Source organism: Coptis chinensis, chromosome 6 (genome assembly GCF_015680905.1).
Source record: "Coptis chinensis isolate HL-2020 chromosome 6, ASM1568090v1, whole genome shotgun sequence".
NCBI classification, from domain to species: domain Eukaryota; kingdom Viridiplantae; phylum Streptophyta; class Magnoliopsida; order Ranunculales; family Ranunculaceae; genus Coptis; species Coptis chinensis.
Genome location: NC_141461.1, coordinates 58,026,881 through 58,039,721, shown reverse-complemented (window position 1 = coordinate 58,039,721; position 12,841 = coordinate 58,026,881). Strand labels below are relative to the sequence as shown.

General features: G+C 40.1%; 1 protein-coding gene across 1 annotated transcript; it reads right to left on the bottom strand.

Annotated features, from left to right (window-relative positions):
- Window positions 1-11,521: 11,521 nt before the first annotated feature.
- Window positions 11,522-12,022, bottom strand: LOC147493738 (uncharacterized). The gene has a single exon (XM_086567927.1). It carries the CDS (start codon window positions 12,020-12,022, stop codon window positions 11,522-11,524), a length of 501 nt encoding a protein of 166 aa, XP_086424053.1.
- Between the last annotated feature and the right edge of the window lie 819 nt (window positions 12,023-12,841).

The following is a 12,841-nucleotide window of genomic DNA, read 5'->3' as shown; positions in this document are numbered from 1 at the left end:
CATTAGAGTTGCTTAGGCCGTTTAATTGTATTCCGATTCGGGTTGACATTATCTATGAATTTAGAGTTCATTCGTTCGCATAACTTACATCATGCACGCACTTCGAGGCATTTTCCACTATCTTATATGTCGTCCACAGTCGGAATAGAGTGTTTTATGGATCATTGGATTGGAAATTCTCTCCTGATTATTTCCATATCTCATTCGCAAAAATCGGACCGGTAACGAAGCGGCAAATTTAGTTTGAAGTTGCGCTAAAAATCGACAAAAGTCGAAATATCGAAAATTGGGCTTGGGCCCAACTCGCGCGCACCTGCGCCCCTTGCTCCACACCAACAGTCGTGACTTCATCTTCTCAAACCGCCATTAACAAACAAAAACAAAAAAATTCAAAACCTAAAACCAAAAATTAAAAAGGAACCTAATTAAACCCACGCCCACAGTTCAAATCAACTTTAAATCTTCTCTATAATCTTTCCACCACCACCTCAACCAAGTTAAATCACCAAAAACCACCGAAAAATAAAGAAATTCACGCTGCCGCGCCACCACACCACCACCACCATCGTTTTTTGTGAGGTTGTCCCTCATTGCTTCCCCACTACATTCCAAACACTCCAATGGCTCAACAACGTTGAATTTTGCCGGAGCAAGCATTTACTGGTGACCACTTCGGGCCGTTTTACTGTGACAAAATGGTTAGTAGAGATTGGAATAGCTTGTGGTACTCCACCAACGCCTTCTACCACGAAGAGTTAGTCCGACAGTTTTACAACACGAGGGAGTTGGATGGGAGTAGAATTTTTGTTACGGTGGCGAAGAAGAGGAAAGAAGTACCTATTGGGTTGTTGGCTGAGATTCTAGGCATTCCGCCTAGAATCCATCTGGATGCCACGTTACAGGAGTCCCAGTATAATGGGGTAGAGCCTTTGATGAACGCGACTGTTACCAATGGGAGCTACAATACAAGCTCGCATTGTGTTCGCCAGACATCCCTCAAAACCAACCAGCTGGCTGCAACTCAGTGGATTGGTCGGAATGTCCTAGGGAAGGAGAAGGTCAACGACATCGGTCTGAACTGCCTCCACATTCTATGGATACTCCAGGAGCAGAAGTACGAGTTTTGCATTTTGAAGTTTTTGCTTAGCATGATTAGGGGAGTGGGAAAGTCTATTGCACCTCTCCCTATTTTGATAACCATGATCATGCTGAAGTTGAGAGTGACTCCGACGTCTGATAGGATTTACCTCACCCTACACCGAAATCTTCGTATTTATAAGGATTGTGTCCAACGAGTTTGGAGGTTGTCTGAGGATAGGGTAGAGGATGAGGAGGATGGTGGAAATGAGAATGACTTGGAGGATGAGGAGGACTTGACTTGTTTTGATGCTGATGCTTTGGAGAGGTGTAGTTCAGAGGCAGAACGCATGGCTGTGATTCGTCGTGGCATGCGTTCACTCAATACTATCTGCGAAGACCTCCAGACTCGACAGGCTGCTATGCACCATAACTTCGAGATTCGTACCCAGCGAGAGGATGAGCGGTGGGAACAGATGAGGGCTGAGCTGGAATCTCAGCGCCAGTTCCGAGCCGAAATGCTTGCACGCTTCCCACTTCACAGGGATTCTCCTTCTAAGGATACATTATCGAGGCACGAGCGTCGTCGCCGAAAGACGAATGGTGCTAGCCCATCGGGAGCTCAGGAGCCATCTCCTGAGCGTGTGCCCTCTGCTACCAGTACCAACGTGTTTAGGGATAGTATAGCTCGATGATTTTTATTTGTAGTTTTATTATTGTTAGTTATTTTAATGTAAGTTTTAATTCCGTAATTTGAATTTTGTAATGAACGGGCATTTAATGCCAATATTAATATAATGTCGTTATTTTCATCGTGCGTGGTTGTTTAATGTTGATCCCACTTTCCCAAATTGTTTGGGGGTGGTATTATTTAGTCCAGCATGATTTTTATATGACCCCCATTTTTTTTAGAAGTTATTTCAGAGTCAGGGTGAGAATATTGCCGATTAGGCATATCTATGAATAAATATCATGGTAGGATGAAATCTCGATAAAATAGGTAGGTTCTATCCTAAATTCAACCTAAAAGATACTAGGGTTATTTTAGAATAAAGAATATGAGTGGTTTCCGTTTTCGGGTTTGAAAATTTTAGTATTTCCGGAAACTGCCGTAAAAGTTTTTTTGGCAACTTCCCGATTCGTTTTAACAACTTCAAACCTATATAAACTTCATTCATTCTACACTCACAACCCACACTACACCTAACTTCCATCACTCACCTTTCACTCCCACGTTTCCAACGTTTCGTCTCATTTTCAACCATCAGAACATCGGAGCGCACTTTTCGCTTGAGGATTTTTCGCCTACTCATTTTTCTGAAATTTTGCACAAAGCGCACCTGCGCCCAAGCTAAGCACACCTACACCCAAAACACTGTAAGTCAAAAGCCCTGAGGCGCACCTGCGCCCTGACTTTCGTCGACCAGAAAAATTCTAATTTTCTGCGGGTTGTTCCCGGGTCATTCGCAGCTATTCCAGAGCGTAATTTTGAGATGACATCTCCTACATTAATACCGGAACAGTCTTTCGAAGATTTGTTCCAAAGCACTACTATGGTGCTTGGTTTCGCGAGGTGATCACATACGTAGGCTGGGAACCGCTTATGGTAAGACCTGCTGAACTTTATTCTCCAACACTAGCATCTTATTTTTATGATAACTGCATTTTCTTTGAGAGACCAGATGGAGAACAAGTGTTCTCCATCAACATTGATGATGAACCAATGGAAATTACCAGGTTCTTGCTAGCATTTGTTCTTGGACTTGCTATGCCCGCTGAAATACAAGACCCATGGTACTATTGGGTAGATAATATGTATGTCTACACTTATGAGTTTTTGCATGAGTCGTATGGGGCAGGCATTTTCCGTATCGAGGACCAAGAGGAATATAACGTAGCTTTTGGTAGCCTGTCCATGAACATAGGAACTGTTATGTTTTGGATCATGCTAAACATTTTAGGGGAATGGCATTTTTCTTCTGTGAATGATGCCACTTGTAGCGTTTTCCTTGCTTTAGCCACGGGACGTATGTTCTATGACCTTCCAAGAACCTTGATGTCTAGTTTAGCACGAGCCCATAGCATGAGGCATAAGTATCTTCTTATGCCTGTTCTAATTTCCCGTATTATGCTATGTTTCTTCCCTATTTTTTGTACACGTTTCACGGATTGGATTACGGTCGACACTGTACGACCCACTAATAGTATTATTCGATCTTTCCATGCAATGACTTGGCAAGGGTGGAGGATACAACCTCATCAGGTTGCACCCTACACCCCGTTAGACCAAGTGGTGCTTAATAGGTTAGCAATAATAGATGATAAATGGCGGGATGCTTGGCAAATTATCATGGCATGGCAGGACGCGAAGGAACCTCACTTCTTTATAGAAGAAGAGGATGAGGAGGATGATGAATAAAGCAAGAGATAAGATGTTCCAGAATTTCACGCGTTTCCATGGTATTTTTCTACCCTCTTTATTTAAATGCTTTGAGGACAAAGCATGTTTCTTGTTTGGGGGGCATAGAAACACGTGTAATTAAGGCATCTGTTAGGATATAGATAGGTATAATGTGCACTTGTTTTCTAGTTAAAATTTCAAAATTTCAAAAATATAAATAAATAAGTTATGCTATACACTTAGGAATATTGGTATTGTTTTCTTTCTCTATGCTCTTAATAATCTAGAAGTCTCACGTAGCTTTTGCATTAGAATAATTGTTAGAAACTTAGGTTAAGATGTGGTAATAATCTTTGCATCATCTAGTTTTACATGACTATCTTATTGTTAGTAGCAAGTTTTTGAACTCTAGGCTAAAGTACTTATTCTACAAATCCTGTAAGAATATAGCCTAAAGCCTTATATGAGTGGAACATTTGAGAAATGACACAAGGGAGAAGTAAAATCGGATAGAGAAATCACACGCCCCCACTTGCTTGATCACTATGTCATATCCTAAGCGAGAATTTAGGCCCTCTTTTGGATCGATATAACCAGAAATTCAAACCTATGAATTATTTTCCGCTAGTCACCCCTCTGAGCCTTTCTTTAGCCTTTCATAAACCACAAATCCTTTTACCCCTGTACAAAACAAAACAAAATAAAAAAATTCAACCTACCCAATTTAGATAAGTCCGAATAGAATGAGGAAGGAAGAAGAAGCGAAAAACCCATTGGTAAACAAAAGTTAGTTAATTGCTTGAGAAAATAAAGAAAAGAAGTTTCCATCCAAAGAAAAGAAAAATAAAAAAAATAGAAATAAAATAAAACTCCAAAAAAATAGAATAAAAGGAGTCAAAAGCCAAAGAAAAAAAAAAAAAAAAATATGACTAAGGATGGAAACAAAGTGTAGAAGCAAAAAGTAAATAACAAGGTTTTCTCTAGTTACATAATATGAAGACTCTATTATCTCGGACTTGTCCTTTTTGAATATCCATTTCCTTTCTTTCTTAAACCATCTCCTAATCCCATGACACCTAATAAAGACCTCTAGCTCAATTAGGAATAGGTTAGTGTGATAGTAAGTGGCAGATGTGTTTGATCGACTCTGGCTTCCTTGTTGTCATTGAGATTGTAAGGTAAAGTGTGCCCACTGCACACTGGAGTAGCGAAACTTGAGTGGAAAAATCAGAGTGTTGTATGTTGACTATTATTGTGAGAACCTACTTAAGGACGCTATTCCGAGTTTCAGAAACGAACCTGCTAGGCATTTCATAGTATTACTCATTGTATATATGTTTATTGTAGATGATTGATTATTATTCATATATTAGCTTAGGTTTCAACTTGATTACTCTATATGCATTGCTAGTGAGAGGTACAGTTAATTTAGAGCATGAATAAGGAAACAATAGTTTTATTTCTTAGTCGTTGTAGTATAGATGAAGTTTGTGAGAACCTTCACTGGAAAACTCTCACGAGGCTATAACTCATCCACTAGGGAATTCCTAGTGGTTTAAGGCCTTGTTGCATATGGTCAATGCAATCGCACTCAGAAAAATGAGAGTAGATAGAACTCCATTTTTGGTCACTTATTCTAATTTCTCATCTTTGCTTGAGGACAAGCAAAATGCTGTTTGGGGGTGGTTTGATAAGAGCCCAAAATTTTAGTTTTAACCCCTTAACTATCATACTTTTAGACCAATTATGTGAGTAATAATTAAGAGTTAATACTGATTACGTGTTTTTTATGCATTTCAGGCTTCAAAGTCCATGATGTGCAAAAATGTGCCACTTTAGCGAGATAAAGGAGCAAATGTTGGTTACTAAGGAGTTCCATGATTAAAGGCCAAGATTCAAGAAGACAAAGCCTTTGTAAAGCCCGGTGAAAAGCTGAAAAGTCGATGCGGGCAGAAACATCACACAAAGTCAGCAGAACTTTCGAAGGCCATATATTTGGACTCAGACCTTGGAATTGGGCCTACCTTATGTCAAAACGCACCAGCTCGGAAAGAGATTTCCAATGGTCTAAGCCTTGACCGAATCAGAGGAGCAGAAGTGGACGAAAAGTCTGTTGAAACCAAATCCAGTTGTAGAGCCCTTTTCGGACTGAAAGAATTGGGTTTTGGGCCCGATTTTCCGGCCCAAAACATGGCTCCAAGCCCATGTACGATTTTTGGATCTGAAAGTAGAAAAACAAAAGTTTGATTCTTTGTAGATATAGATAGTTAGGTTAGAAAATAAATGAGTTTAGAATAGAAAGTATCCATTAAACCTTAGTTCTAGATCCAGTTTTTGATTAAATTAATTAGTTTTTATTCTTGTTTTAAATTCAGTATTACATTATTGTATTGAATTTTATTAGATTAATAAATTAGTGTTCTTGATAATCTAGTTCATTTCCTTTACTTAATTAGTTTAATTCTTAGATTCAATAGTTGTCTTAATTAGATTGAAATAATTCTTGCATGAGTAGTTGCTATTGAAGTTTAAATTAAGCAAATTTCAATCTTTATATCATATCTTGTTCGAATTTGATTGGGAATGATAGCATGATGGTTCTCGGCTAAACCTCCATTAGAGGGGTCATGAAGCCTTGATGAAGGCTTGATTAAGTGTTAATGTTGAATAGTCGTAATTTCCTTTACACTCTAGAAATGATTAGTTCACCATGAGAATGGGTGTAATCGCTCACATGCTAGTTATGAATTGGTAGAAATGCCATGTGTAATTAGGGATTAGGAATAACTGTTTATTCTCAAGCGATTCAATTCGGATTACGACGATTCGTCGTTAGTTGATTAAGTTGAGCTAAGGTGGAATCAATCCCCCTCTAACTCCTTATCATAGAATCAACGTAGTATCCCTATAGTTGTTTAAATAGTCGACTAGTTGCATCTTGTGGGTAGTTGCATCGTAGTCTAGTTATCATTTAAATAAAATCTCTCATTAGACTTAGAGTAGAGTAATTAGACTAGAAAACACAAAGATCTTGGAAGGACTAGGAGTGGAACGAACTTCCTACTCCACTATATCTGTTCAATAGATCGAGAGTAGAACAATCTTTGATAAATTTAGGCACGTAATTAAGTTTTAGTTTACTTACGTTTTGAGTTTTATCATTCATTTCGTAGGTAAACTTTATCTTTTTATGTTTATCAATATTCGAGACCAATCCTACTATTACCTCATGACCGGAGACAAGAACTCTCCGATCATCTTTTTTGAAGGGAAGCAGAGTGACGAAGGCTGGGCTGATCACCATCTTTGTGTGTTGGGTGATGCGTGGGACATTCGTCCTTCTGATGCTGATGGTGAGCCAATGTGAATTCCTATTCCCAGAAAACACACTTATGCTCCAACCAGTAAGTCTACTTACTTAGGAACTTTGTAATTTAATATAAGAGTCTTTTGCCTGAATTTCTTTATTATTATTCCTTAAATGACTATTCCCCCTGGAATCAATTATCTGCTACTAATGCTGCAATGGTGGACTTCATCAAGAAGATCCCCAAGGAACATAGGATGCCTTGGGTGATAGTTCCTGATCCACCCATCTTTTTGAATATTTCAACATGTCTGCTGAAGAACTGCTAGCTCTGTCCCCTGGCTTTTCCCCTTTTAGGATAAATACTATGAATTCTGGGCACACCGTACTTCCCCCTCCTGTGGATCAGGATGTGGGACTTCTTCCTCCTCTAGTTTAGGATGAATCCTCCTTGATTACTAGAAGAAGAGGAAATCATAAGGAGAAGAGTTCTATGGCTGCCTCTAGTGATGCTGCGATATCGGGCCCAGTTTAGGAGCCTGCTGTCAGTGATGATTATGTGATCACTGGCGGGAGAGGCCTTAAACTGCCTTATGAACTGCTGGCGGCTAGTAATTTTAAAAGGGAAGTGCGTGCATCTAACCGTCAACAACTGAAGAGAACTGATCCTGCCTCTGCTTTTGATATTGCCCCATCTGGTAAGAAAATGAAGTTTTGCCATCTCTTTGTTAGTGAAGAAACACTTATTAAGGTTCCTGTGACTATTCCCCATTCTAGTTTTGAGAAAGTAGCTATACCCCTACCAGTTCTAGATCCTCCCACAGGTTCTGAACAAATTGGTGACAATGTTCCTGTGACTGTTGACCCTTCCCTCCCTAACAATCGCAAAAGGATGGGCATTGCTGAAACAACTGTTGTAACTGCCGCTCTCCCTCCTCCTCAACTCAGTGATAGGAAGGGGGTGAGTGATGACATTCCCTTCTCGCCAAGATATCCAGATTCCCTTGAAAGGGAGATGATTGTGGAGATGAGGCGTTAGGGACAAACTAATGAACTACCTGTTACCAACAAACACTCTGTTAATGATGTTGATATCGCGCTTGGAGTTCTGGAAATTGCGTGACTTCCGGTTGAAAAGCCTGAAGCCAACATGGCTAGGAGCCTGGACATATCCTTTCACCGATCTGCTGTTCACCTTGCCAATGTAAGATCTTTTTCTCTATTCAATGTTCAGTTTCTCTTATTATGTTACTTACATATCTTATATTATTTTCCAGTTAGTGAATAACTTTTTGGCCATGAAAGAACCCATCTTTTCGGCCTCCCGCGCCCCTTCAAGCCCTCATCCACCGATGTCATGGCTACAATTATCCCTATTTGAACTAAATATTTTCGATGGTGTAAAGAGGTATTTTGTAATTTGAAAAAGAAAATTGAAAGAAAAGGATGATTATTTTGTGTAAACCCAAAATAGAGGTGATATCTATATATTTGTGTTGACCAACTTTTTGGCGAAGTAGAAAAAAGAAAATTAGTTTTCAATAGGGGATAAATTATAACATAGCTTTTTTGTTGATTTATTTAATGATATGTATATAAGTCAAGAAAATATGAGAGTATATATTTTAAAAATATCATCTATTCCACCCTCTCTATCTTTTTTTTTCTAAAGAAAAAATTAGCCCAAAATGAGCTACTAATGCGCCATTGGGAAAGTGAAGTTCTTGAAACTGCGCCCACTTCACCACCACCCTCATATCCACCCCGCCCCCAATCATGCAAAACATGGCCAGGTCCAAGGGGAACTTCACCGTAGGAACACCGAGATGAGAACCTTTGGCCAAGCCACTACCCATGCAAATGACGTCATGTCAGGCTACGAGAGAGCTCTAAGAGAGAAGCGTCTTCGCTCTGATAAAAAGGCTGGTGACCTCTTGGCGGAGACCTCTGAGTTCTATTCTCAAGTGGTGAAGGAGGTCAAGAAGAGGTCAGTTGAAAATGCCATTCGCTTTGCTCTGAAGGTGCTTGATGTTTCTGAAGAGTCCTTCAACGCTGCCATACTTGTTATGTTTGAGGAGGCTATTGAGGCTACGGAATATGTCTCTCAGTTGGATGATCAGGGGAGAGTGACCAACCCTTTCATCTTGTTTCCTGATCTAGACACTAGTATCTCAGCTATCCAGGATGAACTTATGCCTGATGCCTCCTCATCTTCTGAATAAGACACCGATGATGACATGCCTCCCATTCAGCTTCCTTTTTTACAAGTTCTAGCTTCAAGTTAGTGTTATGTTCAGCCTTCAACCATTCCAGCTAATCCAACCACACGATCCGTTCTTGAGAGTGAAATAAGAGTTCTTGACGATGGTGCAGCAATAAGCACTGATGGTGAACCAAAGTTTGATTCTACCCATGCTTCATAAGCCTTTTAGTTGATGATTCACATAAACAATTATTTTTAAACAATTATTCTATGGGTTTGTAATATTGAGCTATATAGCTCATATACTATTTTACTTACTGAGCTCTACAACTTTTCTAGTTTATGCATGCATACTACTTACTTATTGAACTCTGTAGCTCTTATAGTTTATGTATATATTTATAACATTTTATGTTATATGACATATATTACTATGCATACTCTACCCCTGATACCCCTAAAGTTTATTTGGAACAACAATATGTGACCCTAGTAGGCTAAACAGATTAAAATGAGGCATAACTAGAATCTGATCAGGATATCATGGAAGCCATTCTAGTTAACTGTAATTAAGAGTTCGATCGCAATAGAGGCATATGTCTTTGTGAAAGTAACTTTGTGCCATGAGCACGACACTGTGTTTTATAATGACAGGTCCTATTTATTTAAAAAAATAATAAGTTATCATCCGAACAGCAGTGGGGGAGTCTTCCTCAGTGCCATTATGCCGATATAGTTCTAGGCCAATGATTATGTGCTAGGATATGGATCTAACCCATATCTTCCCAATAACCCCTGTGTTTGATGTATTGAGAGCTTTAGGAACTTGCATACAGTTCAGGCTCTCAAGAACACTATCTCTTGTTCCAAGTCAAAATGGCATACAGTTTACTGAACATTTAGTGTGGTCTGATTCTCTAAAGGCTTAACCCATCGAAGATAATCACAGTTTAAAAGAACTGGTGTACAGTTCTAGCTGCATGGGGATGTGAAAGGAACTGGAATACAAAGTTCAACTTTTCCATACTCAGTATCACTGGTTCTAAAGCAAATTGGCATACAATATTCTTGAACAGATAGTGAAAAGATAATTCCCTAAAGGCTTAGTCTAGTGTGGATCATAAATAAAGAACTGATGCAAGGAAAAAATTTGATGACAGTGTGGACAACTTTATTGATGACATGGAGAGGAGTAAACAATGCATACAGAAGCATAGAATAACAATTTACTGGTAGTACTTGTGAAGGTGCTGTGCATTTCCTTCAACAGTGCATAGGTAGTAAAAACCAGTTCGACCAACCTTATTGATGATGTATGGTCCTTCCCAGTTGGGCCCAAGCTTGCCATTGGGATCTGGGATCTCGCACAAAACCAGATCTCCAGATCTGAAAGATCGAATCCGGACTCTCTTGTCGTATGATCTCTTTAGAATCTACTGGTTAGTGGCTAATCGAAGTGTGACACCTTCGCTTTTCATCTAGGAGATCCATTTCTCTACATAACAATTCCTCGTTGTCTAGAGTGTGCACAACATCTGACTTCTGAGTGGGAGCTACCAGTTCAGGAGGTATGACATCCTCAGTTCTGTATGTTAGTGAGAATGGGGACTCACCAGTTGATCATCTGGGTGTAGTTCGGTATGACCATAGGACCTTTGGTAGTTCCTCGACCCATAATCCTTTTGCAACATCTAATTTACGCTTCATGTTATCCAAAATGACCATATTAGAGGCTTCAGCCTGGCCATTACCTTGTGGATACCTTGGAGTTGAGAATAGATAGGTAATGTGAAACTCTTCACAGAGTTCAACGACCATTCCTCTAGCAAACTGTTGCCCATTATCTGAGATGATAACCTTGGGTATGCTAAACCTACAGACAATTTTGGTCCAAATGAACTTTCTAACGTCCTGTTCTCGAATGAAGACAAGGGGAATTACTTCTATCCACTTGGTGAAGTAATCCATTGCGACCAGTAAGAATATCACATTGCCAAGAATGGGTGGTAGGGTCCTACAATGTCAGTTCCCTACTGTGCAAATGGCCATGGGCTGGCTAATGGGTGCAATTCCGTTGCTGGAGCATAGATAAACAGATCATATAGCTGACACTTTTCACATTTGCGAGCGAAAACCTGTGCATCCTTTTGCATATAAAGCCAAAAGTATCCTTGCCTTAGGATCTTGAGAGCTAGTGTTCTGCCCACAATGTGGTTGCCACAAATTCCATCATGAACCTTTCGTATAACCTGTTCAGCAAGGACTGGGGAAAGACATCTGAGATGAGGTCCAAGAAAGGACTTCTTGTATAGATTATCTTTAATGAAGGTGAATCTTTGTATATTTGCAAGTAGATGCCTTGCTACATTCTTAATCTCAGGGGTTACCCCACCTCTATTGGTTCAAAATGGAGTGGGGGCTGCTTCGTTGCCATAGCATAACATACTTTGGCAGCCACCTGATCCCCTCTGATTATCTTAACTTTCTCGTTGTACGGGAACTTCAAACATTGGTGATAGGTGCTTGGAAAAGCTCAGAGTCTGTGTAGCAAGGTCTTGCCCAAGATCATATGATAGGGTATATTAGCTTTTACCATAACAAAGTTTATGATGAGAGTTACCAAACTAGTAGCTATAGGTAGTTGGATCTCCCCAACTGTTAGAGCTTTGTCCCTACTGAATTTATATAGGTTGGAGTTTGTGGCGACCATCTCAGAATCAGGAATCTGCAGCTTCTTGAATGCGTCATAGTATATCACATCCACTGAGCTTCCTGGATCAACTAATATGTGATGCAAATCATAATCTCTAAAAGGGAGTGTCATAACAAGTGCATCTTCATGTGGGCTTTGGATGCTACAACAGTCGGCCTCAGTGAAGAAGATAAGCGGATCTTTGTGGGGTACCGCGTTGAACAGTGCACCTGTAGTCAGTTCGCTGTTCAAGATCCTCATTTGATTAGCGATGCGCATTTGATGTCGTGCTCCCTTTTCAGTGACCTGCCCACTTCGTTTGCTTGCCTTTCCGAAAATCATATTTAGCTGGAGGTGGCCATTGAGCGGTCTAGTTCCTGGGGAATCTTGAACTGACGTACTGATATCCTCAGGTTGTATTGCGTTTGCCTATTCGTGTGCTACAAACTGCTTCAAATACCCCCTTTCAATCAGATCCTATAGTTCATTTTTTAGGGTCCTGCAGGCTCTGGTGCTCTAACCCTTACTCTTATAGAACTTGCAGTAGGTCCTTTGGTCTCTGGTACCCAAGGAGCCTGGCTTAAGCGGAGCTGGCCATTTGAGGTATCTCTGATTCTTGATTGAGTCCAGAATCTCATCTGGCATTTTATTCAAAGGGGCGAAGTTTCTGTCCATTGAGGGAAGAGCTTCTTCAGCTCCTTCTACTCATGGCTTCTTCTGTGGTTTTCCATCTGTGCTATTAATTACATTCTTTTACTGTCATCTGGGCATTCGTCCCTTTGATAAGGATTCAGCCCTTTAGCGGCCACTATTACGGTATCTTTTTGGCTTTTGAAGGGAAGAGTTCTCTTCTCGAGGGGCCACAGGAGCTGTCTAGCTAGCCTTTTTTGCTTTCTGACGTCTGTTCAGGACATCCCCCTCCCACCCCGTATGAGTCTCAACCTTGTCTTGGAGTTCCTCTAAATCACGGGGTGGTTTTCTGGAAAGGGATCCGAATAAGGCGTTATTTTCATCTAACCCTTGTTTGAAAGCTATTATGGCAGTTTGTTCGTCGCAAGACTCTACCTAGATTGAAATTTCCATAAATTGTTGCATGTAGGACTATAATGCTTCTTCGTCATTTTTCTTGATGTTGAACAATGCGTCAATCGGCTTTAGTTG

Bases quoted from the DNA above. Each gene is read 5' to 3' on its own strand.
- LOC147493738 (XM_086567927.1), bottom strand. From the start codon at position 12,022: ATGATTTTCGGAAAGGCAAGCAAACGAAGTGGGCAGGTCACTGAAAAG.